The 26,600-nt window shown below is 46.6% G+C and overlaps 4 protein-coding genes across 4 annotated transcripts; 2 read left to right on the top strand and 2 right to left on the bottom strand.

The window, feature by feature from the left end:
• Positions 1–357: 357 nt before the first annotated feature.
• On the top strand, positions 358–6,505 carry efcab14 (EF-hand calcium binding domain 14). Its single transcript, XM_084480403.1, has 9 exons — positions 358–1,069; positions 1,199–1,347; positions 1,509–1,654; positions 1,802–1,900; positions 2,330–2,440; positions 3,737–3,898; positions 4,123–4,195; positions 4,324–4,458; positions 4,883–6,505. Exons 1-9 carry the CDS (start codon positions 894–896, stop codon positions 5,059–5,061), a joined length of 1,230 nt encoding a protein of 409 aa, XP_084336529.1. The 5' UTR covers positions 358–893; the 3' UTR covers positions 5,062–6,505.
• A 79-nt stretch (positions 6,506–6,584) lies between these two features.
• On the bottom strand, positions 6,585–7,807 carry znf830 (zinc finger protein 830). Its single transcript, XM_084480404.1, has one exon. The coding sequence runs from the start codon at positions 7,763–7,765 to the stop codon at positions 6,734–6,736; it is 1,032 nt and encodes a 343-aa protein (XP_084336530.1). The 5' UTR covers positions 7,766–7,807; the 3' UTR covers positions 6,585–6,733.
• A 670-nt stretch (positions 7,808–8,477) lies between these two features.
• Positions 8,478–17,372, top strand: LOC311360547 (ankyrin repeat domain-containing protein 13C-like). The gene is made up of 14 exons (XM_084480633.1): positions 8,478–8,572; positions 8,783–9,201; positions 9,313–9,354; positions 10,016–10,120; positions 11,613–11,698; positions 11,994–12,039; positions 12,272–12,338; positions 12,489–12,633; positions 13,777–13,908; positions 14,315–14,476; positions 15,013–15,092; positions 15,401–15,499; positions 15,876–15,976; positions 16,087–17,372. The coding sequence occupies exons 2-14, from the start codon at positions 8,826–8,828 to the stop codon at positions 16,215–16,217; spliced, it is 1,572 nt and encodes a 523-aa protein (XP_084336759.1). The 5' UTR covers positions 8,478–8,572; positions 8,783–8,825; the 3' UTR covers positions 16,218–17,372.
• Positions 17,373–17,593: 221 nt separating this feature from the next.
• LOC311360407 (uncharacterized protein) lies at positions 17,594–25,258 on the bottom strand. The gene is made up of 12 exons (XM_084480476.1): positions 24,997–25,258; positions 23,683–23,816; positions 21,365–21,480; positions 20,887–20,967; positions 20,753–20,790; positions 20,410–20,543; positions 20,173–20,251; positions 19,516–19,638; positions 19,328–19,420; positions 18,860–18,943; positions 18,567–18,735; positions 17,594–18,480 (listed from the first exon to the last, which is right to left on the bottom strand). Exons 1-12 carry the CDS (start codon positions 25,116–25,118, stop codon positions 18,298–18,300), a joined length of 1,356 nt encoding a protein of 451 aa, XP_084336602.1. The 5' UTR covers positions 25,119–25,258; the 3' UTR covers positions 17,594–18,297.
• Positions 25,259–26,600: the final 1,342 nt, after the last annotated feature.

Raw genomic sequence — 26,600 nt, 5'->3', positions numbered from 1 at the left:
ACTGAACCGTGACTTTAGTGTATCGTTACACCCCTAACATACATACATACATACATACATACAAACATACATAAATGCATACAAATATAAACACACATACATAGATAGAAAGATAAATAATGTAGATAGATAGATAGATAGATAGATAGATAGATAGATAGATAGATAGATAGAGAATATAAATAGACGGATTTAAGATATGACATATTATATTATGTATTACAGTGTAGGCTACTCAGTGGTACATACCTCATGCTGAGGCCCTAACGAATACCATAAATGTAGGCTAAAGCCATCAGCCAATCACATCGGCCGTTACTGAGACGCCCCTGCCGAACCACTCAGGCACTGAGACGACTGGTGGTTGGCGAGAACGTGAAGGAAAACACACCGTGCGTTTCGGCTGTTAGCAGATGAGTTCACAGTTCACATTTTATCCGATTAAACTCTTTCAGTCTTTTTTGTCTTGGCGTGGTCCTCGGCTTTAGACCTCGCGGTATACAAGCGACAACATTTGACTCTAAAGCCCGGTGAGCTGGCTCCGTGCACCGGGGCCCAGTGGAGCTAGCGTCGTTAGCTCCGCTCCTTTAGCGATTTACCAACACAGATCCACTCGATCACTAAGGTCAGAACATAGGATCAAGAACATATGACTACGGTGATGTCGTTGAAAGGATACACGTGTCTCCTGTCACGTTGAATGGCCTCAGATCGGATCGGACAGGTCGATCAACAGAGGGCTGGGTAGGAAAACATCAGGTGTGTTGATCAACACCCGGCTTCCGTAACCCGAGCAGAGCTATCAGCCGCTAACCTCTATCAAACTGGAAAAAACATTGGACTTAGTCGGGTTCAAATCGGGTTCGGCCGGGTCGCTAACCCCACAGAAGAAGATGAAGAAGAGGAAGGAGCTCAACGCTTTGATCGGACTCGGGGACAGTAAGAAGAAGAAGACCAAGAAGGGGACGGGGCACCGGCTGCTCAGGACCGAGCCTCCGGACTCCGAGTCCGAATCCGAGTCCGAGTCCGATGAGTTCAGCAACATGGGCAGCGCTGTTTCCTTCGGGAAGTGAGTAATGACTTTACATCCGCCATGATAACAGCCTAGCCTAAAAATATATTCATCAATAATGGATGAGGTCTTGCAGTATTCATGGGTGTCGTTCTCGTTCGGTCGTGTGCTTCTTGTTCTTTCCAGGAGAAGTTACACGCAGTGCTGCAATGTGTGCTACCCCTTGCTCCTGTTCATCATCCTGGCTGCCTGTGTCATGGCTTGTGCTGGGCTCATATGGATGCAGATTGCACTAAAACAGGATCTGGACTCTCTGAAAGAAAAACTGCATATCAGTAAGACACACAGATGAATGAATAGATATCTGTATACGTTATAACTTGCATCAAATTACACTTTTCGATGCTGATGTTTATGGCCTTGATATGCAATTATACATGGTTGTATATAGGTTTCATGCTGCTGTTTTAAAATATATTATGTTATGTGAATCCAGTGGAATCTAGCCAGAAAACGTCTTCACATGAGATACCAAAATTGAGCGAGGATCTGAAAACAAAGCAAAGGCGGCTTGAGGATATTGAAAGCGGCGACAGGGGTTTGGCCAAACTGTGGTCTAACCTGACCGAGATGAACAGAAAGGTAAACTTCAGCATGTGGTGGATGTTTCTAATGAAGGCCTCGAGTTGAAAGATGGGGGAAAGTACCATAGTGGTCCAGCAAATTTGTGATCTTTCTAACTGACTGTGATTGTTTGTTTATTCCTGCTGATGTATTATTTATCTCCAGATCAGTTTACTGGACTCTGCAGTCAACCACTTGAAGGCCAACATTAAATCGGCCTCAGATCTAATCAACCTTCCAACTACAGTGGAGGAGCTCCAAAAGGTAGATGAAACACAAGTGCGGAAGGTGTAGTAGTTCAAACGAATGTGCACCGGCATAGCAGAACTGAAAAATGAAGCCGGAATCGACATAGTATCATTTATTACACAAAAGTTCACTGAAAGACAAGACATAAAACCGCAACAACTTCCTGAAACACTTCTGCAGCACACATCAAAGCCGTCCCCATTGTCTGATATTCACTTTGTGAGACAAACTCGCACCGTATCATAGATTCTGAATCTCATTCCAAGCGGAAGGGCCTGAGAGTGAAAAATATTGTTGTGTGTATTCAATCTATTTTGTACTGTTGCTTTTCACGGACCGATTTAAGACATAATTATGGAATGTAGCGCGACACAGCTGACGTCAATGGACAGTCCAGAATCCTGACGGCCTGATACTATTTTTGTTTTTGTGTGTGGTCTCCAGAGTGTCGCTACGATTGGCAGCACCCTGACGAGTGTGCAGCATGATGTGAAGACTATGCAAACCGCTCTGGAGAGTCAGAAGAAGGAGGCTGATGAGATGAAGAAGGCAATGGTAAACTGAATCATGTATCCCTTTTTCAATGCCGACACCGCTATACTGTGCATTCGCGCCAAAGGTTTTTGTTTGCTTTATGCTACTCGCACAGACAATGCAAATTCAGAATTTGCTCGTTGAAAAATGTAACTTTACAACGAATTCAGCTTGATGCTGAATCACACGTGCGAGAAAGGTTTTGGGTTCACATGAGCCACCGTGCCTAAGGAACGCCAGTAGAATATTCGCTTTGCTTTTGGTGTGAATGCACCTTGAGAGAGTTAAACTGATATACTAAGGGATTGACCCATGGCCCATACAGAGAACAGTGTTTCTCAACTATTTGTAACCTGCATTTTCATTAACATCAGATAACCAAGTCACTGTTGGTTCATGATGCAAAGCATGGCAATTTATCACTCCCCTGGTATGACCCTAATATAAATTTATATCCTTGGTGTTAATTTTGAGGAGCTGTGTTACACCATCCATCCTTTTGTTGCATGTTATATAACATGCCTATGAAGGGGTCAATACAACGTTGCATCCCTTGACTCTGCATGACTGTCGGTATTTCTATGTTATAAGAATAGGGTTCTACTTTGGTTCTCTGCTTATCAAGAAGTTTGAGCAATCAACTCTTGATAAACTGGGAGGAAAACGTGTATTGGATGCATTGCACCCTTGCTCCAAACGGAGAGATAAACCACTGATGGATTCCACCAGTTTAGTCACTCTTAGTTTTCGAGTTTTTACCGTTCTTGTCTAGCTCGCATTGAAATAGTCAGCGGGTTCAAAGAGTTCCTTCGTGTTTTTTTTTTTTTTATCCCTAGATTGTCTTTCATCCATATTGCATGAAACGAGTGCCAATCTCTATTTTGGGAACCTGGGTTTTTTGTTTGCCAAGAAAAACTAGGTCACATGTCTCAGACATTTCAAGATGTTTTGGTTGTGAAATAAGAGCAAGAACCTCTGCAAGTTCTTCTGAGAAAGATCAAGCCTCTTCCTCTTGGCTAAAACCAAGAAAACAAACTACAGAAATACACCAGAATTATTCCACTCTCTTATTTTTTTGGTCAGCTATTAAATAGCAACAATTATACTTGATTCTACTTGGTTCCACTACAAGATTTTGTGTGTCGGTTTCATACCTGGAATTTAAAACCATTAAGATTCAACCCCAGCTTTTAAAACCGGATATATAAATATATCCGACTGACCCCCGCAAAATGTGTTTCCCAGCCAATGCAAACCTTAATTAAGTCACTCGCTGGGTCAATGCTGATCTTTGATCCCATGGTCATGTTTGCATAGGACATCACAGAGCTGAGGAAAACGGTGGAGGAGACCAACAGGACCCAGGAGCTCCAGCGGTCCCTGACCCAGGAGCAGATCCACGGCCTGGTGTCCACCACCACCGACCTTTCCCAGAGGGTCTCCTCTCTGGAGCGGGGCGGACAGGCTCCGGTGCAAGGCGTGAGTCAAGGCCCAAAACTCACCTTTTTGAACGAGTTGGAAACGGTTGGACTGCTGTGGGCTTTGTCTTCAGGCTCGGACTCTGAACTGTCTACTCGCTTGTTTCTCATTATGATATTGTTGTTGTTATAATTATTATATATATATATATATATATATATATATATATTTTTTTTTTTTATTTTTTATTTTTTTTATTATTATTATTTTTTTTTTTGACAAAGGAACCCGAGATGGTGGCAGAGGTGACACACAGCAAAGAAGATCCTGATGCCGACCAGGCAGTGACTGAACATGGTGTGTATAGATTCATATTCATAAGATTTAAGAGTATATAGATAGATAGATTTTTTATTATGATTACTTTTTACCTGTTATACTTTTACTTTGAAGTGTATGTACATTTACTTCATTCCCTCCCTCAGAGCCGAGCCCACCATCAGCAGAGGGGGAGCAGCCGACCAGTCTTCCTCAGTTCCTGTCTCGTAAGCGCTCCCGGAGAAGCTCAAAGACTGAGTGCCCCAAGATCATCCATCTTCCTTCCGTCAGCTCATTTCAAGGTCACACCCGGCCCCTCTCTTCTGGTGTACTCTTATCGTTTGTCTGCATTGTACTCAATGGCATACGGTTCTTGTAACATTTTAGTTCATATGATGCATAAAGCTTGTGTGCAAATATGCCCACACCCCTTTTACGCACTTATTGTATGTTGTACGTCCTGGCACTTAAAAATAGTACTTAGCATTGTGTAGCATCTTATCTTAGCTATCTCTGTTGTATACGGGGAATGGGTTTACCTGGCGATTGTTAGCGCTTGGCACTTACTTGCTGCACCGATAGCGATATATTGTTGTTACTTTTTCTTCTGACAAATGTACTTATTGTAAGTCTCTTTGGATAAAGGCGTCTGCCAAATCTAAATGTAAATATGCATACAAATTTGAAGAAAGCATAATAATAATAATAATAAACATCCCCCTACAGATTTGCAGACGGTCTTCAGGAACCTGGACCACCGACACCGCTCAGCCGGATTCTCGTACCGAGAGCTGAGGAGCCGCTTCGGAGCCGCCGTCCCCAACAGCCAGACCACCAAGTGCTTCGACACCGACGGGGACGGCAGGTACTCCCTGGCCGAGCTCAGGTCGGCCACAGGTTTGTGAGCCACGCCGTCGCGGAGAAGCGGTGGACAGTATTGAAACACGGGGGGGTGGGGGTAGGGTGGCGGGAGGGTCGGTATGCAGTAGTGGTCCCTTCCCCAGGTCTGAGAATGCTGCTCTTTGATGGACTATCGACAACCATTTTCCCTTTACTGATTGTGAAACCGTGACTCTGGCATGTCCCTCCCCTCCCCTACTCAACTCAATTCACATTGAACCCCCTGACCACCGCACCGACAGAGGCTGAGGTTTCCTGGGAATCTGCAAAAATGTATTTGTTGGAATTGTCAATGTTCTTTTATGTTTTCCCCATGTTTACATGCGATAACCTAGAATACTATAGCATTAATTTACTCTTTCATTTTGGGGGTCACTTCTTATTCCTACATTGTCTCGTAACATTTAAATGGTGTTGGACAGTTTTTGTAAAGGCGCCAGGACTGAGCTGGTTAGTGAAACGCACTCCCACCCCCCACTGTTTATTCACCTGACCCACGAAAGCCCACGAAACAGTGTGCAAACTTTTTCACCATCATAACAAACTAAATATAGACATGTCATTCCTCATGCCATTTTCTTTCAGCTCACTTACCTAGCCCACTAAATCAGTTAGTCATACCCATTTGTTTATATTTTCCAGTTTCTTCCATCAGAATGTATTATTTGTATCCTTATCTTTGCATCGCTCCGATAGCCTGAGTGGTTATTTTCTAGTATAGGCTGTTTTTAGGGTTGGAATGGCTACATGCTTTGTTTTCATTTCTGAGGGGTAACTCAACAAGTCATATGTAGCAATAACAAAATAGTGTACAGGTAGGCGTATGTTGTGCTTGCTTTTAAAAGGACAAAGACCTTGTTTTATATAGCCGAAATGACCAACACTGACTGTTTTTTCTCCTCACAAAGAGAATCTCCATATTTGTGAAAATATATTAGTTATCTTTTGGTCATTCAATTGGGAATGTTGGCAATAAGAAAACAGATGATTTACCCCTGCCTTGTCTGCTAATTTTGCATTAGTATATTTAAGATAAAGCCTACTCATAACTGGTAGAAAGGTAGTATTAGAAGCACTGACCTCTACTTGAGACTCATCATAGTCCATCTCTGTGGGCCTTGTGTAATCGCTGGAACGCTTTGTCATATTGCTGCAGCATTGTAAACAATTATTTATTGCACAGCGTGGAATTGTAAAAATTGTATAATTTGTTTTTACGTGAGATTAACAGATTTCAGGGTCTAAATCAGAAGATTGTACATTAAAAAAGTATTCTGTGACCTGAAAAAATAAGTATCACTTTAATCTAGTTTGGCTTTGTTTTTGCAGGACAATGATTTGAATGCTATATTTTACCATGTCTGATTTTAATTTTGCTTCCTAACTGCTATTGGAGATAGTTTCAATGTGGGATTTTTGTGAATATAATAAATATACAATTAAAAAATGTCTGGTTATGAAAAGTGAAAGTGTGTATGATATATAAAAATACTTCAATGTAAAGGTTACACAAATCCTTTAATTTTACTGCTGACAAAGATATTTACAAAAGCAATACTTTGAAGTTCTCTGGTAATAAACAACTCCACATAGAATGGATTTCCCGACAACATGGTACAGTGTTTTTCAATGTCCAAACGTATGGCTTTATAAACACATAGTAAAGTCAAATATGCCCTATGCCAGGGCACCTTTCGCCCTCCAGTCACGAGCCAACAGGTGAAGTAGTTCCTCCTCGTCCTCTTCTTCAATGTCCATATTATCCGCTTCTTTGTCATCGTTGCTCTCCTGGACAGACTTACTCTTCACCACATCCCGCCTGTCCCTCAACACCTCCACCCTCCTGTAGCACTCTATCTGCTCATCGATCTCCTCGATCTGACGCTCTATGCGACCCTCCTCGTCATCTTCTGCCACGATAGCGTCAGACTTGGTGTTCACCTGGCGGATCTCCTTCTGGAACTCGTCCCACTCCTTGTCCATCAGATCTTTGGGCGCTTCCACATTCCTCACCTTCGCGTCTCTTACCGGATCGTCGAAGAAGCCCTCGGGCAGCGCCTCGGCGGTGTTCCCCTTCTTCTCGACGCTCTTCTCCTGCTCGTCCGCCTTCATGATGGAGCCCGAGTGGGACACAGTGGGGGTCGTGGGGAGAGAACTGTCAAAGAAGTCGTCTGGGAGTCCGGCGGGAGCTGCTTCGCCCTGGTTTGGGGTGCCACTTGTCTTATCCTCAGCGCTGGTTCCTCCCTCCTCCGCTTCATCCTCATCCTCGTCGTAGACCCCGGCCAGGAGACTCAACCCCGCTGATCTCTGAGCCGGAGTGGGTAACTTCGGATGGGGCTTCTTGAAAACATCATCAGACGCCCCTGAAGAAGAGTCGCCGCCTCGCGTGGATTTTGCCTTCCTCCCGCTGCTGTCGTCGGGCTCCTGTGTCTTCCTCTTCAGGGGAAGACTCTGTTGTGGTTGTGTGTGTGCGGAAGCCTTCAACTCGGACACCTTCTCTTTGTGTTGCTTTCCCAGAACGTGAGTTTGCCACAACAACTCAGACTTGACGGGCGCGTTGCACAGCGCGCAGCTGAGGTGGCCCAGGCTGTTGTATTTGGCGTACGGAGACTCCACTCTCTTCTTATCTGTGGACTGGCGTTGTTTCTCTCGCATTAAACGCCGAAGCTCATCTTGGTTTATAACCTTCTTCACCTTCTTGGGAGCCATCCTTTTGAAAAAGTTAGCTTTCACGATAGCAACGCAGCTACTGCTGCGAGGAAGTCGCGGGTTTATGACGTAGACCAAGCATCACAGCGCAGTACACAGGATCTGAATTACTTTTATTACATATTATTGTACAAGTACACAAGAGTAAAATTCTTAGGCTTGGTTCCTCAACAGTTACATAGCAGCAACAATACAATATAAATTAAATAAAGGAAAAATAAGAGCTGAGTGATAAGCAGAGATGCGCATGGATGGATGGAGTGGCTCGCTTGACGTAATTTCACTTCTCCTTGATACAATTCACATAAACAAATATATACTGCACTCAGGATGTCACCAGAACACATAGTGGCACATCGTAAGAAGAACCTGTGTTTAGAAATCTAATGATCATGACCACGACTCTTCAACATGTATTTGTACTGGCAGTAGCTTTATCCGTAGATACAGTATACACACTGACATACTTTGTTTCTGCACATTTTAGCTTCAAACATAAACTGTACAACAACAACAACAACAAAAACCTGTTCCCCTTTTGATTCCAGAACACAACAACCAACTGATCAGAGGTGCGCTGCGAGAATCCCGCGGAGAGTGCTCCAAGTCTCGCGGTATCTGCGTCGGCGTGTGTAGTGACCAAGCGCCACTATCATCCAGTTCATTGGAATTTGCTGCAAAGCGCAGGAATCGGTGACATTTTGGATCGTGAGTCCGCCAATAACATGTCAGTGAAAACGATGTAGCGGTTTCGGTTTCACATTAAGTGACGTGTTTCTACAGTGGGCATGTTTTATTGTTGTTGAGGTAAGCCCCTGTTCCCTGGTCGACGGTGATATTGTTTTATTAGCCAATACAAGCTAGCGTTAGCCGCTCCCGCTACACTGCGAGCTCCACAGCAGGTGGATCCGATAGCGGTGAAACTACGACTCTGATTGCCGTTGTGTTCGCTATTGTTACATGTGTGCATACATTAATTTGCAGTAGCTTTGCAAATTAATGCAATCACTCCTCCAGACCGCCACACGTATTAAGAAATCGCCTCGGTAGCAGTCCAGTGATGACAGGGGAGAAGATCCGCACCTTGAGGAAAGACCACAACAAACCCAACAAGAATGACGACATCATGGACACCTACGACGAGTCCTCCCACGGCGGGACCACCGTCAACAACGTGGACAGCAACGCCCTCAAGACGAACAAGGCTTTCCAGCAGCAGCAGCAGTCGGCGCCCTCCCAGCAACAGCTGTCCAACATCAACGCCAACAACCTGAACGCTCACACGTCCATCGGCCATGCCCTGGTGGACGACAACAAGAACCCCATCATCCTGGAGGGGCTGGAGCTGCCCGTGCACGAGTGTGTGTTCAGGGCGGATGTGAGGCGCCTCTCCTCCCTCATCAGGGTCCACAGCATCTCTCAGAAGGATGTCCACGGTGAGTCGAGTGTTTGTGTGGTGGATCAGTATGCAAAGTGGTGTTATGTTGGCCCTTGGTCTGAATTGTGTGTCTGTGTTTTGAATTGTGTGCTTTATTTTCGCTGTTTAGGAAATACACCTCTTCACCTGGCTGTGATGTTGGGTCACAAAGGTAATGTTTGGATACAATTATTTGTCGTTTGGGTGATCATGTTTGAATTTGTGTTAGATTCCATATAATCAGCATGTTATGTTCTTTATTTTTTAAATGATTGATGCGTCTATTGTATATGTATAGCTTTGGGTCCTAAATGGAACAATCCTAGTGCTTGGACATCAGTACTCCCTATGGGAATAGTCTCAATGTGCTTCGGTTGCACTTGTCGGTGTGACCTCTGGGTTAGCATTCAGACAAGGTGTCAGCATTTTGACGGATACAAGTCTGCTAATATTGATTACACTCATAGCGATAGTGGGTTTTTTTGATGGCGTGATTGTAAAGTAGTATAGTAATCCATCCGAGTTTGCCATGAGGATGAACATTTCCAGTTGCTAAAGTAATTTGCATTAAAATGCCTTATCTGATTCGACTTGCTGTGTGAACTACTATCATTTAGTTTGATCTATGTAAGGTGTCAAATGTTGAAACTGGCACAGAATGAGAGATGACGTAAACGGAAATTTATATAATTTCCATTTTGATTTACATTAATACCATGCAGACAGATTTAAGGTCATTTTGGACCAATTTTCCAAAGTACATCAGATCAACAGAAATTACAGCAAAATGTAGTTTCTCTAAATAACTGTGTGGGTTCATGTCTATTTCCCAGAATGTGCCCTTTTGCTGCTGGCTCACAACGCCCCGGTGAAGATGAAGAATGCCCAGGGCTGGAGCCCTTTGGCTGAAGCCATCAGCTTTGGTGACAGGCAATTGAGTAAGCATTTAAAAGTTCTCTTTTCCAAACCATAGCCTGTTCTTACCGTGCACTCATCGGGGTGCAAATACATACAAAGTCGATGCAAAGACGCAAATAGATGCAAATTCTCTGTGGATGGCTTGAATGGCGCTGACCTAGTTCACATTTGCATTGGTCTACTCTACTCGCATGTACGATGCATATTCGTCATTTGCTCAGGTTGCGATATTTGAAATTTTCATGATGAGTCACTTGCGTGAGAAAAGTTTGTGGTTCCTGCAAGCAACCTCACTCAAGTAACGCGAGTAGAATATTTGCTTCGCCTTTGGTTTGAGCGCACTCATGTTATGTCATCGTTGATTCATGTTGGATCATGGACAAACGCTATGAAACCCTTTAGCAAACAGGTGTATGTTTCTCACAGATAAGATATTGATATCTGGTTTTCTTGAAGAATTGTGTTGCCTTCCATCGCTGTGTTTTTTTTCTTTTCTATGCATCGTTTGTAACATTAAGGCCTGTCCTGCCACACAGTGCTACAGGGACTTCTATCCATATATTCATTGTGCGTATGTGTGATAAAGCATGCTTGCATTGCTAATGCGAGTGTCTCAAAGAGACGCTCGCGTGACCCAAGCTGCTTCACGATGCTACTGGGTTGAAATTGAGTGACGGCTGATGCGTTGTGACAAACGACAGGTGATAAACCCTGCAAAACACAGAGCCAGAGCGTGATTGTCATGCGAGCGATGCAGATTGCATATTGAGTGCTCACATGGTGCTCTCGTCCTGGCATGAGGTGGTCTAATTGCTACAGGAGACACACGTTGTTTCTGGAAGGGACCGTAGCGTCCATGAGGTAAATAAAGCGTTAGTATGCACGTCCACGCGCCCAGCCGGATTGGGCAAACAGACGGGCTCTGGACTGGGACTCAAGCGATGGGGAAGGTCACGACACTCAGAGCAGTTTGGGTGGGGGGGGGGGGGGGGGGGGGGGGGGGGGGGGGGGGGGGGGAGACATTTGATGGCGTGACAGGAAGGGCAAGAAGAGGTCGGACACAGCCAATATCTCCAAGCAAGGTTACACAAAGACAAGATGACAAAACACCCAGACGAAACTCTGTAGACACACAGATGGGCTGCTCTCAGACCTCCATGTCGGTCGCTCGTCTCTCCCCCCCCACCCGCCTCCCGCCCCCGCCGGGAGCTCATGCTCCGTCAGCACTTCTTCATAACCTGAGCTATTAGAGCGCTACGCCTTCCTGTGGTCAGAAGCCACAGGGGGCCGTTCATGACACAGGCAAACACCATGCTGCTCATCGTAGCCGTGCCATAGCTCTTAACACTTAACCCTCCATGGGGCATTAATACTCGACGTGTGAATAGTGGATCGTTGGACATGGAGGATGTTTGCTAAAAAGTAGAAACTGTCGATTTTTGTGTGTGTGAAGCGAGATGTCCATTTGAGTTGTATCTCTCTGCCCCCCCCCCCCCCCTTCCCCCTCCTCAGTCACGGCCATACTGCGGAAGTTAAAGCAGCAGTCCAGAGAGAGTGTAGAGGACAAGAGGCCCAAACTACTGAATGCTCTGCGGGAGGTAAGCCTCACCACAGATTCCTAATTCCCCTTTTTTATTCTTCGCCGTAAATGAATCTGCATCTTTGACCCTCCCATTAATATAGCTGTCGCTTCATGTTAAAATCCCCTCAGTCCTTTTAGATGTGTTAAAGAGTGAAGCAAACTGTAGCTGTAGAAATGATACAGGATTATTTGTACGGTTGACCTCGTTGAATTTGTGACTGGATGTCAATTTCAAATCCCAATGAGTCAGTGTGGGTTTCATCCGTCAGTTTGTGATGTGTCTCACGCTTTTCTTAATTGCTTTTTCACAGCTTGGTGACTTTTACTTGGAGCTGCATTGGGACTTCCAGAGTTGGGGTAAATCCTTTGTTGCTGAACGGTGCAAGAAAACTAACCGCAACCGCGCAGACATTTAATTTCTCGTGTGAAATGTCCCCAAATACCTGGTGGTTAGACTGATGCAGTGCTCCACTGTGTCACATGGCCCTTTGGCTCTTCATCAAAAACCAAGAGTGCAGCACACATGAACTTCCCACTGCTTCTTGAACTCCTCCAAACGACACTAACCATGTTTGCGTTCCCGCCACAGTCCCGCTGTTGTCCCGGATCCTCCCGTCAGACGCCTGTAAGATCTACAAGCAGGGAAACAATATAAGGTGACGCTTTGAAGATGTGTCGCAGACAAAATCTTCCCCCTCACAAGCATGTTGCTCGCGGGGTCTCTTGATAGTGCACCGCAAAACAACACCGCCTTGACGCCCTGCTTGTCTGTCTGTCTGTCTCTCCCCACTCCTCGTCGTCGTCAGACTCGACACCACGCTCATAGACTTCTCGGATATGAAGTGCCAGCGCGGGGATCTGAGCTTCATCTTCAGCGGAGACGCCGCGCCGGCGCAGTCCTTTGTAGTGCTGGATAACGAGGCCAAAGTATACCAAAGAATACACCACGAGGTGAGACGCCAACCGCCCACCCACTGCCGTCGCCGTCAAGGACGTTGTTCACTCAGACACTCGCCTCCGGTGGCGCAGACTTTCATCAGAGTCCCGCCACTGACGGTCCCATTTTTTTTTCGAACCGCACACAACGAGGCTGCGGCTTTGAACCCCAGAATCTATCCTTTCTTTAGAATTTGGCCCCTCACTGTTTTAAAATATCTCTCCCCTAGAAAGAGGTCTTTTTAAAGTTCACTTAAGGTTTGTGTGTGATACAGCCACTGTTTTGAACAAGACCTTGGGAGGCGCTGAGCCCTTATGACTTAATTAGCATATGGGTGGCAGTACCCGACAGTAGCAGGCTGCACTAATTAGAGAGCAGTATAAATGTCCCAGTCCTTGGCCCCTTCTCTGTGACCTACTCTCTGCCGTACCCCACTCCTGTGTTCTGCCTGGGAATCCTTCTACCTGTCAGCTTCTCGGCTCCCACCTGCCCAGCTGTCTCCTGCTCTGTTCCGTCCCGCCCTCACGTGCCCTCTGCTTAACAGTTAACAAAGGCACGTCCATTAGTGTGTTTTAGTCTCCTTGGCTTTGTTATCTTTTTCCACGTACTCTTTTTGAACCGTGTACTGTGTAAGAGCCTGCAGCCACTCAACTCGTACGATCTAATAAACGGGAGGATGTCGTATATTGAACCCCTTACTCTGGCAGTGCCTTGCTCTACAGCGCCGCCCCACGCAGAACCTGGTGATCCGTGCTCTGTAGACATTAGGGGTGGGAATCACAGGGTACCTCACGACACGCGATACATGGCCCACGATAGCGATAATATCGCGATACAGCGATTCTGTGATAATCAATATATTGTTAAACATTCCTATAACGATACATCATGATATATGTCTAACGATTATTACAAAAAGAGCAGGGTTAGGGTTAGGCAAAGGTAAAGTGCTGGATTTCGGTCTTTATCATCGGGCGATATTTCCTGTCTAACTCTTCAGGAATAGAGCATAAAAATGCAAAAAAAAAAAATATATATATTATATTGATATTTGGTGCCAGTGTCTCGATTCTCCTATCGCACGAAGCAGGACGACGTTATACCCCCCCCCCCCCCCCAGTAGACAACGTCGTCACCCCACCTCTTTGTGTCACCAGGAGTCTGAGATGGAGACGGAGGAGGAGGTGGACATCCTGATGAGCAGCGACGTCTACTCCGCCACCCTGTCCACCAAGTCCATCACCTTCTCCCGCAGTCAGATCGGCTGGCTCTTCAGAGAGGACAAGACGGTGAGCAAACGCACACCCGCAACGGCCTGTGTTGTTTTATACACGGAGACCAACGCAGTCAACGCAACGGCGAATGTGTCACACAGCCGCAGCCATAACTTCAGCAGTTACATGAAGCCGTTTTGTGGTCATTTTACTCTTTAAAGTGAACCGCTAATCTGCTCATACTATCACACAATACTATTATACGTTTGCTATTAGAGTGTTTTGTAAAGGTTAAAGTGATGGGCCACCGGATCTTTAAATATAAAAGGCCGTGCATATCGCAGAGGGAGGCATCTACCCACCTCTCAGTTATCTGGGAAGTGTCCAAAAGTGTGTTCACCTACAAAGTCGATGAGCTCCGTCTGGGAAAGACTCGTCATCAAACACGGCGTCATGCTCGTATCCTCGCCCCCCCCTCCAGGAGAAGGTGGGGAACTTCCTGGCGGACTTCTACGCGGTGAACGGCCTGGTGCTGGAGTCCCGCAAGCGGCGGGAGCACCTGAGCGAGGAGGACATCCTGAGGAACAAGGCCATCATGGAGAGCCTGAGCAAGGGAGGGAACATCAGCGAGCAGAGCTACGAGGTCCATAGGCACACGCACGCACACACACACGCACACGCACACCCCCCACAGGCATCACACACACACACACCCACACAGGCATAACAGACACACACACACAGGCATAACAGACACACACACACACGGGCATAACGGACACATACACAGACACGGGCATAACACACACACAGGCATAACACACACACACGCGCATGCAGGCGTAACACACACAGGCATAACAGACACACACAGACATGGGCATAACACACACACACACACAGGCATAACAGACACACACACACAGTCACACACAGACACAGTCACACACAGACACACACGCACTGACACAGGCATAAGAGAGAGACACACACACACAGGCATAACAGACACACACACACACACACACACACACACACACACACACACACACACACACACACACACACACACACACACACACACACACACACACACACACACACACACACACACACTAACCACTGAGTCTTGGTTAGTTTGGTAACACCGTCTCTGTTATGTTTCCTGTGGGTCGACAGCCGGTGAGGAGGCAGTCCCTCACCGCCCCGTCCTCCACCACCGTCTCCTGGGAGGAGTACATCACGGCCGAGCACGGAAAGTACGGCCCGACCTGCTAAGGGTTTTACATCAGCGTCTGGCAAAGATCAAAGCTCTTTTTATTTTTATATATATATATATATATAGAGAGAGAGGTTTGAATAGACGGGCGTTACAACAGTATTTCATTGCATTATATTTAGCTATTCTCAAAGCACTGCGTGGCGCTTGGCTCACACCTCATCCAAGCACGGTGGTGGATGAGGTGCGAGGTCGCTCCTGTAGCACTATCAATGCTCTCCTCCCGAATGAGATTCCGCCCAATCAAACACCCCCCCCCCCCCCCTTCCTCCTCTGTGCTGTGCCCAGGCCCCCTCACCTGGGGAGGGAACTCGTGTGCAAGGAAAGCAAGAAGAACTTCAAAGCGACCGTAGCCATGAGCCAGGATTTCCCACTGGGCATCGAGTCGTAAGTACTTCCTCTCGCTGTCTGGATCTTCTCGTGCAAACGTCTCCCCGCGTTAGAAACATGTGGGTGAAAATAAGAAGGGCAGCCTCCTTGAGATGAATAACTCCTGGCAGGAAATTAGGCTCGGGGATACGTTACACGTGGCTACGGGAAGGTATTTCACTGTTTTCCTAACGCAAAGCAGGAGCCTCAATTACCCTTTGTAATGTCTCGTGGGAATGAGACTGCCAGGATGGTTTGTGCCACAGAACACAGAAAACCGTCAGTAAAGATGGAGTGGATGATGATGGATGGATCCTACGTAAAACCGTATTGATTTTTTTTTTAGTTTCACTTTAATTTTAATTATTTTTTTTTTACTTTCATTTTCTTCCAGGTTACTGAATGTGCTGGAGGTCGTGGCCCCGTTCAAGCACTTCAACAAACTCCGAGAGTTCGTCCAGATGAAACTCCCGCCGGGCTTCCCGGTCAAGCTGGGTATGTGGCGGTGCCCAGGGCCGACCAGAGGGTCAGCCGGCGTCTCCAGAGGTTCACCACAGCGGAGCGATCGCTCTTCCCCTAACGTAACGCTCTGTCTCCCCTCTCAGACATCCCGGTCTTCCCCACCATCACCGCCACCGTCACCTTCCAGGAGTTCCGCTACAGTGAATTCGAGGCGTCGATTTTCGCCATCCCTGCTGAATACAAGGAGGATCCCAGTCGCTTCCCCGACCTCTGATGTGGCTCGCGTTCTGCCCGCACCTCAGAGGCCCCCCCCCCCCGGCGGGATGAGGGAGGGAGGAACGAGGGGCCCGGGATGCAAGCTCTCCACGACAGCAAACGACCAGCGACTGACATTTATGTTTTCAGAGAAGAAGAATTGAGGGATTGTTCATCTTTTTGTGATTTTGTTTTAAAGGGAACTTTAAATTTAGTTTGACCATCTTATCGTCCGTTGTAGATTTAACATAAAGGTACACTTAAGCGCCATGTTTTTAGACGTTTCACACACACACACACTAGTCTTGTATTTAACCTTTTTTCTGTTTGCCATTTGAACGAGTGTTACCACTGCTCTGTGCTGCTATCTTCTCCTGTGACAGAAGACCCACTTTGAGGTCTCTGGCCTCGTTTCAAAAATGAAATTTGTCTGGTCCACTTCTGGCACTGGGAGGACCCATTTGAAGCGTTCTCATTTTGTCTCGGTCTGCTCCTCTGAAAGTGCACTGTTTTCCCTTTGAAGGATTCACTCAAACACTACATCCAGTGTCCTACAGCTATATTATACTCCAATAAGCTTACATTTTTGTGTTGTATATACTGTACAATATACTCAGAGGATCTACACTGTGTAGCAATACATTTACAGAACTTCAGAATGTTTTTAAATCAGGGGCTGGGGGTAAAGTTTGGCATAAAAGGACATTCTTACAGTTTAATACCCAAGCCTTTTCTTCCAGTGCAGGGCTCTCGCTCCTGTATCTTCAGGTTTGCTTCTGTTACCTCTTGGCTGTCTCGCTGTGTTTGTATGGGTTCAGCTGTGCGTGTGTGTGAGTGGACTGTAACGTATTAAGGGGGTTTGTGCGCGTGTAAACCCAGATGCAATAACAGCGTACCTGTTGTAATAGCACTGCACTGATATCTGAAGCATGCCCTGGCTATGTTGTCCTGCTGGATAAATACGTTTTTAGAAGTATGTGCTATCTTACTAAAGAAACTAAATATTGTAAAACATTTCATGCCGTTAACAATGTCAAGGCTGCCGGCTTGATGTTACGCCCCCAGAACTCATTTAATTTAAAGAATACCACAATTGTCAAGACTGGAAATAGATTCACTTTTTCAGATGTCTCATCTCAAATATATATACAAGCTTTATAAACTTGACATCCCTTTAAATAAAGCACCAGCACATTTCAAGTTATCTAATGACTACATGAAGTTAATTGTTGCATGCTTTATATTAGTCTTGTCACCAGTGAGCAAGAAATTTCGGTCTCTAACCAGCTTTGAACTACAATCTTTCTACCAAATGTGCATCTTCTGCATATCGCTTTTACCTACTGCTAACCCTTAGAGGAATTAAAACAAAGCAAAAACAGACAATGGTTTCCCTTGGAAGGCTTTTATATAAAAAAACAATGATAAAACATGTTCAAACTTCAACAGGCAGAGCAGCCACATGGTGGTAAGATGCTGGAGCAGGAGTAGCACTAAACAAAGGCTCTGCAGAACACGGAGGTCACAGCAACTGAACACTCGTAATCACAAGCCCCAGAACAAAAACGTAAATAGCAACCGCAGCTATAGATTATATCCGAAGAGGAGGAAAAAGAATAATGGGGCTACCTCTGAAAACATCATCAGTTTGAACTGTATATAGAAATGACAATCTCGTTTCTATCCAGTGGCGGAAGAGTAGTCTGTCGTGTGAGGGACGCCGATCACATCTCGAAGCACAATTCACGTTTGACTTCAATTCACGAGTGGGAGGGAACCAAAACACAATGACATAACCTCTATCAACAACAAACGTAAGTGGGGGGGGGGGGGGGTTAAAACACAGTGCAGTCCCTAAAGCCTCAGTCATGGTTCCACGTCAACGCAACGACCACGCTTCGACAATCGCTTCGACCATCGCTTCGACCAATCACAGCCCTTGCTCCTGCGACGCGCGGTTCAAATTTCCGGGAGGCGCGCGTCCCCGCCCTTTGCGGCGGACGCAGGGACGTAACGGGTCCGCAAACCCCCCCCCTCGCGTTGTTGCACTGACGTGGAACCATAACTAAGCCTTAAGGCACTTCTGACTACGACGGCCCTTAGTCGCTGACGTCCATGTCGTCTGCGTGGAGGCCGCCGTTGACCTTGGCGTGCTTGCGCCCCGTGCCGTTGCTGCGGCCGTCCGCCGAGTGCGGCGACATGCCGGAGTCGTCCGAGTCCTTCCTCTGCTTGTCGCTGTCGTAGCCTTGTTCCTCCTCGTCGTAGTTCCTCGTGATCTGCAACTTTGGCGCGGGAATAACAGCGTTAATGCGTGAAAACGAGAATAAGAGAAAAAGGGGCAAACAAGTTGCACGGCGTTAACGCCAACCTTTACGTCGCCCTTCTCTCCGTCGGATTTCCTCTCGCGCTGCTCCCGCTCCTTGTCTTTGCTCTTCTTCTTCTTACTGGCGGAGCGTTCGCGCTCCTCGCGGAGGCGGTCTTTGTCGCTCCGCCGCTCTCGCTCCCGCTCCTTGTCCTTCTTCTTCTCCTTCTTGTGTCTGACGGGAGGTGAGACATGCGCGTTAACGATACAGAGCGCCCGCCCCCCCCCCCCCGAACGGCAGACGGACAGGGCTCGGACGGAGGGGTGCAGCGAGCCAGTGACCGCGTGGGAGGACCCACCTTCTCAGAGACGGGGACCGGGAGACCCGCCTCTTAGGGGACCTCTTGGGGGACGGGCTGGCACTGCGACTTTTCCTGCGTCTCCTGGATTAACGGAAATGAAAAAAAAGCCTTTCATTTGGTGCCCCGTTTTCCTCCTGTTTTTGTTGAGCTAGGCTTACCCTTTGTTATTCCTTAGTGTGATTGGAAAGACTATTCTTGTTTTAAGGTAAGTCTGTTATGTTTATTGTTTGGGCCCTGGCTCACCCTGATGATGTATGGCTTCTTTCAGACTAGATATTATTTTGTTGTTACAATAAACCTTTTTGTTTTCTCATGAAACTCAGTGTGTACCGTTCGAGTTGGCTTTATGTGACCCCCTCTGTCCCCTAGACTTGAGGGTCGTAACAGCAGACAATAAGTGGAGGGGAGTGGGGGGGGGGGGGTCATGCAGGACTCCATCGGGGCGACACCCGAGACGGTTCTCACCGCGTGCTCACGCTGCGAGATCTCCTGCTCGTGCTGTAGCTCTTTGGAGGTGTTTTCGATCTCCTTCGCGTCGACTCCTCCTTCTTCCGGTCTCTGGCGAAATGAGATTGAGTGTCAGGTCTGTCAGGGACCTCTGATGGAGCGGGACCGTGGGAGAAGAGCGAGTGAGCGAGCGACCGGAGCCCTACCTGGATCTGCTGCGCGACCTTCGCCCTCGCTCTCGGGAGTGGGACCTCCTGGAACGCCGGGGGCTCTTGGAGCGCCGCCTGGGCCTGGAGTTGGAGCGGCGCCTCGATCGGCTTCGGGAACGCCTGCGAGACGAGCAACTTAAGACCGGTTCTGGCTCGTCAATATTTACATTCAGGGCGTTTAGCAGACGCTTTTTTTTTTCCACAGCGTCTTGCAATAAGTACATTTGTCAGAAGAAGAGAAACAACAGTATATCGCTGTCGGTGCAGTAAGGATGTGCATAGAACCAAGTGCCGAGCACTAACCATCGCTAGGGTAACCCGTTCCCCGTATACAACAGAGATAGCCGGGATAAGATGCTACACAAAGTACTATTTCTAAGTGCAAGGACGTACCACATACAATAAGTGTGTACATTAAGTGCCAGGATTTAAAACATACAATAAGTGGGTAAGAGGGGTGTGGGGGGTGAAGGGGAGGCTATGCAGAGTCTGGGTGAACTGTGACCAAACAGGCCCAGCGTCGACATCTACATCAGTTATTGAGTAGCAGTCCAGTGCTTCGCTACCCACGTGCTTCTTCCCAAACTAATCAAGACAAAGTCTTGTGGCGCACATGAGAGTCTGCGTTTCAGTGGCTCTATAACAGACGCTCACCTGTGGCGTGAACGCGACCTGGATCTCCTCCTCCTGGACTTGGAGCGGGACCGCGAGTGCTTCTTCTTGCTCTCCTTATCTGCAGCAGAACCGTGAGACCGTGATTCATTCATGCATTCATGTCTTAGCCAAGTGCTAAACAGCCCGAGGATTGCAGAGAAGGTGAAGAGACATCCGAGCTGACTGGACGAGAGATTGTGCAGCAGAGGTAACCTTCTCGAGTTCCCATCCACTTACTTCCAGGCTCGATGGCAGCGGAGATGAGAGACTGGGCTTCTCTCACTCGCTTCATAGCTTCTTCAATCTCTTTGTTGGCTGCTTCGGCTTTCAAGTTGGCATTCATATTCATGTTGACTGCCATGGGATTGAGTCTAGACATGCATAGATTGGGATCAGTGCAGAGAAGGTAAAAGCCATATGCAGACGACGCACGTTTTGGTAGAAAGATTGTAGTTCAAAGTTGGTTAGAGACTTTGAGGTTTGATTAGCTCACTGGTGACATGAGTGAAAAATTCAGGCATTAATGTGTGTGTGATGTCATCATCACTAGAATAATTTCACCCAACCGCGCATTACTTACTTAGGATCAGTCATGAACTTTAGGAGCTGGTCGGCAGCCTGTAGGGAGACGACGAGCGGAGAGTTAGGATCATTTATGTGACGATCTGAGTTGCTGTGGAGAAAACCTTTTTGTTTTCTCTGGAAACACTTCACCTGGGGATTCATGTTGGGACCAGGGAATCCAAAAGCAGCCATTGCATCCATGTTCGGACCGCCGAACGGATTCCCTCCCATCTGGGACAAAACAAGTGAAAACATAAATAGAGTACGACAGTGAGACACTCAGATCCTCCTTTGTTTTTTGGACTTTTCCCCTCCATATGTTGTTGGGTCCCTTCTGTTGAACACACTTCAATGTATTGAGCCGGCACACATACACAACTAAAACAGAAAGTAACACCAAATAATACATTTAAATGTAATTTAACATCCAATAAACATACAATCACAAAAATATCTCGTCAAACTAGTGAAATATATGTTCTTGTTGTTCTTGATCTTGTTCTCACTTCAACTAAAGTGCTTTGGAAAAACACAACACAAACTATTTTTTCTAAGTGAATGAAACCAACCGCTACTTGGTTGTTTTGAACAAAGCTATGGCCCAGCATGGACGAAGCTTGGGTCTTACGTGCTGGTTGGGCATCGGGTTGGGTGTTGGAAGAAGGCCTCCTCCGGGTAGGATTCCGGCGACAGCGTTTGCCGGCGCCAACAGCGACAAAGCTTTAGCCTCGTCCGGGATAGAGCCTACACAGAAACCAAACGGGCGTCAGACCGCGCAGGGGACGTCCACGACCGCATCCAAATACTCACAAACACTCAGCCACATCTCGAGGAGGGAAAACAAATCAGGCTTCACAATCTTTTCATTTTCTGTATTCATTTTTTTTTTTTTTTTTTTTTTTTTAATCATTGCAGTAGCATATCTATTGCTGGGACACTATCACACTACTCCAATTGAACACTGCCGAGGGTATATCACCTGAACATGTTTTTTAAGTCATGAACCAAACGTTAGCAAGCACAGCGGCTCTCCAGTTGGTTGTGCCCTCAAGTTTCATACTGATGTCTACTGAAACAAGCGACTCACGTGGGCGGCATCGCTACTAAAAGCACACAGAGAAACAAAAAATCGAGATACACAAAAAAAAGAGAGTTTCAGGGGATTTGGCAACAACACTTTGACAGGCTGTTCATACTCACCCAAAGCATCAATATCAAAAGACACAGCAGTTAAACACTAAAGGAAAATGTGTTGCAGGTGATGCGTCGGCTGTTTACTAGGGCTTTTTAATCACCTTACCTGTCGCTGCGTCACCTAGCTAAGCTTTTGTGTAAAGTGTGGACAGATTGCACAAACGTTCGGAAAAACAAAATTGTACATGTTTTTTTTTTTTTTTTTTGCAATTTCACAATCTGAATTGGTTGAAGGCGGCCCACCACCGTGAAGCAAACCTGAAAACCCCCAAGAGTCGCAGTACCCAGAGAACACAAACACCCTGATAACAGACACACAACAATGACAACATTTAAAACAAGAGAGGGAGAGGGAGAGAGGGAGAGAGAGAGAGAGAGAGAGAATTTTGTTGCAGGAGACAAAATTGTTGGGTGGTATTTCAGCAGGTTCTGGTAAACACGACTGACTGAGCCAGGAAAAAGAACTGTAAAACACAACAACAACAAAAAGACCTGGTTAAGAGAATCGCACTAACATAGCGTCATGTCAGCTAGGCATCTACGACCAATGAGATCATTTGGAAAGTTGAACGTATAATTTTCCGTGCTAAATATTCCCAATGCTGTGCCCCGTCACAAGCGGATTTAGGCATCAGCATGATGGTATACACAATTTTGTTTTCACATGGTTTTCTATATCAGTTGACTAGATCAGTTATGTAATCAGTTGAATGAGGATTTGTTATCGTGATTACTGCATTGCTACCATTGCCATATTTGACGGTTTGTGTGTTTATTTGTCCTCAATTTGGCTGAATTTGGAAGTGCGTCAGTGATTGATTTTGATTGCGTGGACTGACCCTTGGCTCAGAGACTCTTTCTTCGACACCCACCCTAGTTCATAAAATCAAAAACACCTTGAAAAAATAAACACAAGAAAGAGAGGGGAGAAGAGAGAGGGGGGGGGGAATAGAGAGAGAGAAGAGAGAGAGAGAGAGAAAGAGAGAAAGCGGGATAAGTCAGAAAATGCATAGAAGACACAAAGAGGGAGGGGGGGTTTTGGGGGGGGCGGGGGGTCTGGAATGCTCGCTGGCCTTTTGCAATTGTCTACAATCCCCTGTTGGCAGGCAGAGGATCACTTTCAGCCATCAACGAGGGGGTTGCTTTTGCCTTCTCCACTACAAAAGTAACACACACACACACGTGCGCGCACACACATACACAAACAAATAACAGAGAGAAGTTTAACACAGGGGAGTCCAAAATGGGGGGGGGGGGGGGGAGAGGGGGAGAGGGGAGAGGGGAGGGGGGGGGAGAAATAAAATGCATGGTTAAGCATGTAAACACACATCTGTTCTGGGTGCATTTGTCTCGTTATCTGCAGCACGCGTGGCTCAGCAAACATCACATTCTAGAGTGTAAAGAAGACTTTGGGGTCCTGTATATTGTGACTGGTGATGTGTGTTTCACTAGCACACGTTATACCAAAAATCAGAGTTTACAAATCTGCACTCATCACCTCAGGCATGGCGTTATGAAGATCTTATCAACGGTGGGAGGGTGTAGCAAAAAAACGGCTGACATTTCCCAATATTACTTTGGTCAGTTCGCATTGTAATCCCACGAGGTCAAAGTGAAGCAGGTGGCTTAAAACGACGACAGGTGGGATGGTTCAAACGCTTTAATGAGGTGCCCCCCCCCTAGAGACCTAGCGACCGCGGCCCTTTGAGTTAATCATGGCCACGCCCACATGCACACGAAGAGGACACCAACCTTCTGCAAACGGGACCACGATGAGCGCGCGGTCCACGAACACGGTGTTGGTGAGGTGCTGTGACACGCCCACGGACTCGTGCTGCTGGAACTTGACGAAGCAGACGCGGGACGTCACCGGCATGGGAGAGTCACTGTGGGGAGAAGTACGCAGAGATGTTTTGATGTTATCATGTATTCAAATGATACAAATATGATCATCTGAATGAACATCTGAATGCGTCCTAAAATTCCAAGATTACTAAATGGATCTTGGCTTCACAATCAACTTAAATTAACTTTTTATTGAGGCAAATGTTTACCTGGATTAATTAATGACATACATTTTCTAAAATGTAGGTTAACATTTGGGGTTCATATGGAGTGTATATGCATCGTTCACATTTTGTCTTATTATATTTGAGAAGGTATGCATGCATATATTACCAATGGATATGCATATTACCCACCCAGCCTGTCAAACAGCCAGGGGACGCCTACTACAAGGGTATTGTATTTATTTTATTGTATTTATTATTTTATTGTATTGTATTGTATTTATTTTATTGTATTGTATTGTATATGTATTTGTATCTTATCCTGTGTTTTCCACTGCTACTGGACTGTTTGGAATTTCCCCTCCGGAGAATTAATAAAGTTGTTAACTATCATGTAGCAGGCATAGTAAACAAGTAGGCCTACAACTACAGAAACTTGGAGATGCAGCCATAATAAATAAAACAACTGAGGGTATGCACTCTGGACCTCTGCTGTTCTCAGATGTCTCCAACTGAAAAGGCCATTAGTGTCGGCGGAATGGTTCATTAGCATTTAGTTACTTGGCGCAATTACACCGTTCATTTCCACAGAGAACTTGACTTTAATGACTCCTGTTGGAAATTGTTACATTGGATTTTTGGATTAAGAATTAAAAGGAAAAGATCAAAATATATACATTGACTCATGTTAAAGATGGTCAGGCCTTTAGGATGATGATGTGAGGATGGTGGCAGCAACAGATAAGGCGAACAAGCAGACACGCAGAGAGGGAGATATGAACGCACCCGATAGGATGCATGTCAATAAAGCCAAACATGCATTGCGTTTTTAACCCTAGGTGGTAATAAGAATACGCTCCATGTTATTCCACTAACCCATCACCTAACACCGATAACGGCGGGTATGTTGGGTAGAGTTACGCAATCCTAGAGCGCAACAACACGACAACAGCACAGCACAGCTCCAACGCAATGTCCTTTAAACACGAAACGCATGATAACTGGGCTTTGAATTGCAAGAAAAAAATTATCAAATACCAAGCAACATTGAACTCACTCTGGTGGAAACAACTTGAGCTCTTCGATGATCCCGAGAAACCCGAACAGCATGCGCATTTGCTCGGACGTTGTGCTCGGAGACACGTTCGTCACTTGCACCACCTTCGTGGAGTAATTCATGTTTTCTCAGTACAAATATCTAACAATCACGTGAACAGCGAGCCTTTGAACGATCCCCCGGCGAATGACAACGGCTCGTAGCGCTGAAGAGGTCAAATCCACATGACAGCAGACGGAAAAACCTGCTGCAAAGATTTCGCCACCATATTGATAACCCCGGTGGCTACTGCGCATGCGTCGTGCAGCTGCACAGTGACGCGCGTCGCTGCTGTCGGCCATATAAATCATGGCATCGTATCGTATGTATGCTTGCAAAACCTGCTGCGTGTACATCATGCATAAATGGTCATAATGAGATGTACACTGAAGTGATATTAACCTTTTAGCTCAGGAATTTGACTGTTACACGGTCATGGCTGACGTTGGTTTATTACTTTGTGTTCTGTAGTGTAGTGTAAACATAAAGATGCATCTGCTCAGGGCCTGGTTTTGGAGCCATTGGTTGGATTGGTGCCGTGTTAGACCCGTTTGAATATGTAACTAACTGTGTACAGGGGGCAGTCATAAATATAATTCGGCCTGTTAAGCCTGTTGAGACCGTACCTGTGATTAAGGGCTATATTAATACAACTGAATTGAATTGAAGAGAACTCTGAGGACTCTGATGCCTGTGAGAGTCAGTCCTCTACCAGCCTGGACTCTGACCACCACAGCGGTCCATCCTTCGAGGAAAACCCTGGAGACCTCCAGGCTCCAGGCCCTTCTCTCCTCACGATGCTCCCCCAGAGAGCCACCAAATCCCTTCTTCCACCCTCCAGCCAACCAGCAGCAGCCCCACACGGACCCGCCGGCTCTCCCAGAAGGGCTGAGCCCCCGGTCCGTGACGGGTGGTGGTGAACCGGCCTCCACCCCTCACCGAGCTACACCTTGCAGTTCCGGAAGAGGAGCCTTAAGGAGGAGGACTTCAGGGAAGCAGGGGACTCTGGTGACCCCCCCCCCCCTCCCTTCCTGGAGGGAGGCAGTGCTCAGAGTGTAGTGACGATGAGGAGGAACATTTCTCCTACACATCTGGATGTAGCTCTTCCACATCTGGATGTAGCTCATCCAGAAAGAGGTTCCGGGCGACAGTAGCTCAGGAGGTAGAGCGGGTTTACTGGTAACCGGAAGGTTGCTAGTTCGATCCCCGGCTTCTCCTAGCCGAGTGTCGAGGTGTCCCCTGAGCAAGACGCCTCACCCTGACTGCTCCTGACGAGCTGGCAGTCGCCCTGCGTGGCTGACTCCACTGAATGAATGGCTGTAAGTTGCTTTGGATATAAGCGTCAGTAAAATCCCCTAAAATGTAAAAAAAATAAAATCTTAAAGACAATGAACATATTGTAATCTTACAGAGACAACGAACACACTGCCACAAAGAGGCAGAGATGGACAGACGGTTGACTGAACATTGTTTCCCCAGAACTTGACCCATTCCTGTTCATAACCCCCAGATGTGTCCTTATGCATCGATAAACAAAAACAATTGGCATTCTGTATCTGCATTTT

The sequence above is a fragment of the Micromesistius poutassou genome (assembly GCF_964030765.1).
Source record: "Micromesistius poutassou genome assembly, chromosome: 16".
NCBI classification, from domain to species: Eukaryota; Metazoa; Chordata; class Actinopteri; order Gadiformes; family Gadidae; genus Micromesistius; species Micromesistius poutassou.
Note: the sequence above shows the minus strand (reverse complement) of the source record. Positions and strands in the feature narration are given on the sequence as shown.

Coding starts and splice junctions, on each gene's coding strand:
- efcab14 (XM_084480403.1), top strand. CDS start 894: ATGAAGAAGAGGAAGGAGCTCAACGCTTTGATCGGACTCGGGGACAGT. Junction 4,196..4,323: donor CCAGGCAGTGACTGAACATG/GTGTGTATAGAT, acceptor TCCCTCCCTCAG/AGCCGAGCCCACCATCAGCA. Junction 4,459..4,882: donor TTCCGTCAGCTCATTTCAAG/GTCACACCCGGC, acceptor ATCCCCCTACAG/ATTTGCAGACGGTCTTCAGG.
- LOC311360407 (XM_084480476.1), bottom strand. CDS start 25,118: ATGAATTACTCCACGAAGGTGGTGCAAGTGACGAACGTGTCTCCGAGC. Junction 23,817..24,996: donor CTCAAGTTGTTTCCACCAGA/GTGAGTTCAATG, acceptor TTCTCCCCACAG/TGACTCTCCCATGCCGGTGA. Junction 20,791..20,886: donor GTCCCAACATGAATCCCCAG/GTGAAGTGTTTC, acceptor GTCTCCCTACAG/GCTGCCGACCAGCTCCTAAA.
- znf830 (XM_084480404.1), bottom strand. CDS start 7,765: ATGGCTCCCAAGAAGGTGAAGAAGGTTATAAACCAAGATGAGCTTCGG.
- LOC311360547 (XM_084480633.1), top strand. CDS start 8,826: ATGACAGGGGAGAAGATCCGCACCTTGAGGAAAGACCACAACAAACCC. Junction 12,040..12,271: donor TTGGGACTTCCAGAGTTGGG/GTAAATCCTTTG, acceptor TTCCCGCCACAG/TCCCGCTGTTGTCCCGGATC. Junction 14,477..15,012: donor TCAGCGAGCAGAGCTACGAG/GTCCATAGGCAC, acceptor GTGGGTCGACAG/CCGGTGAGGAGGCAGTCCCT.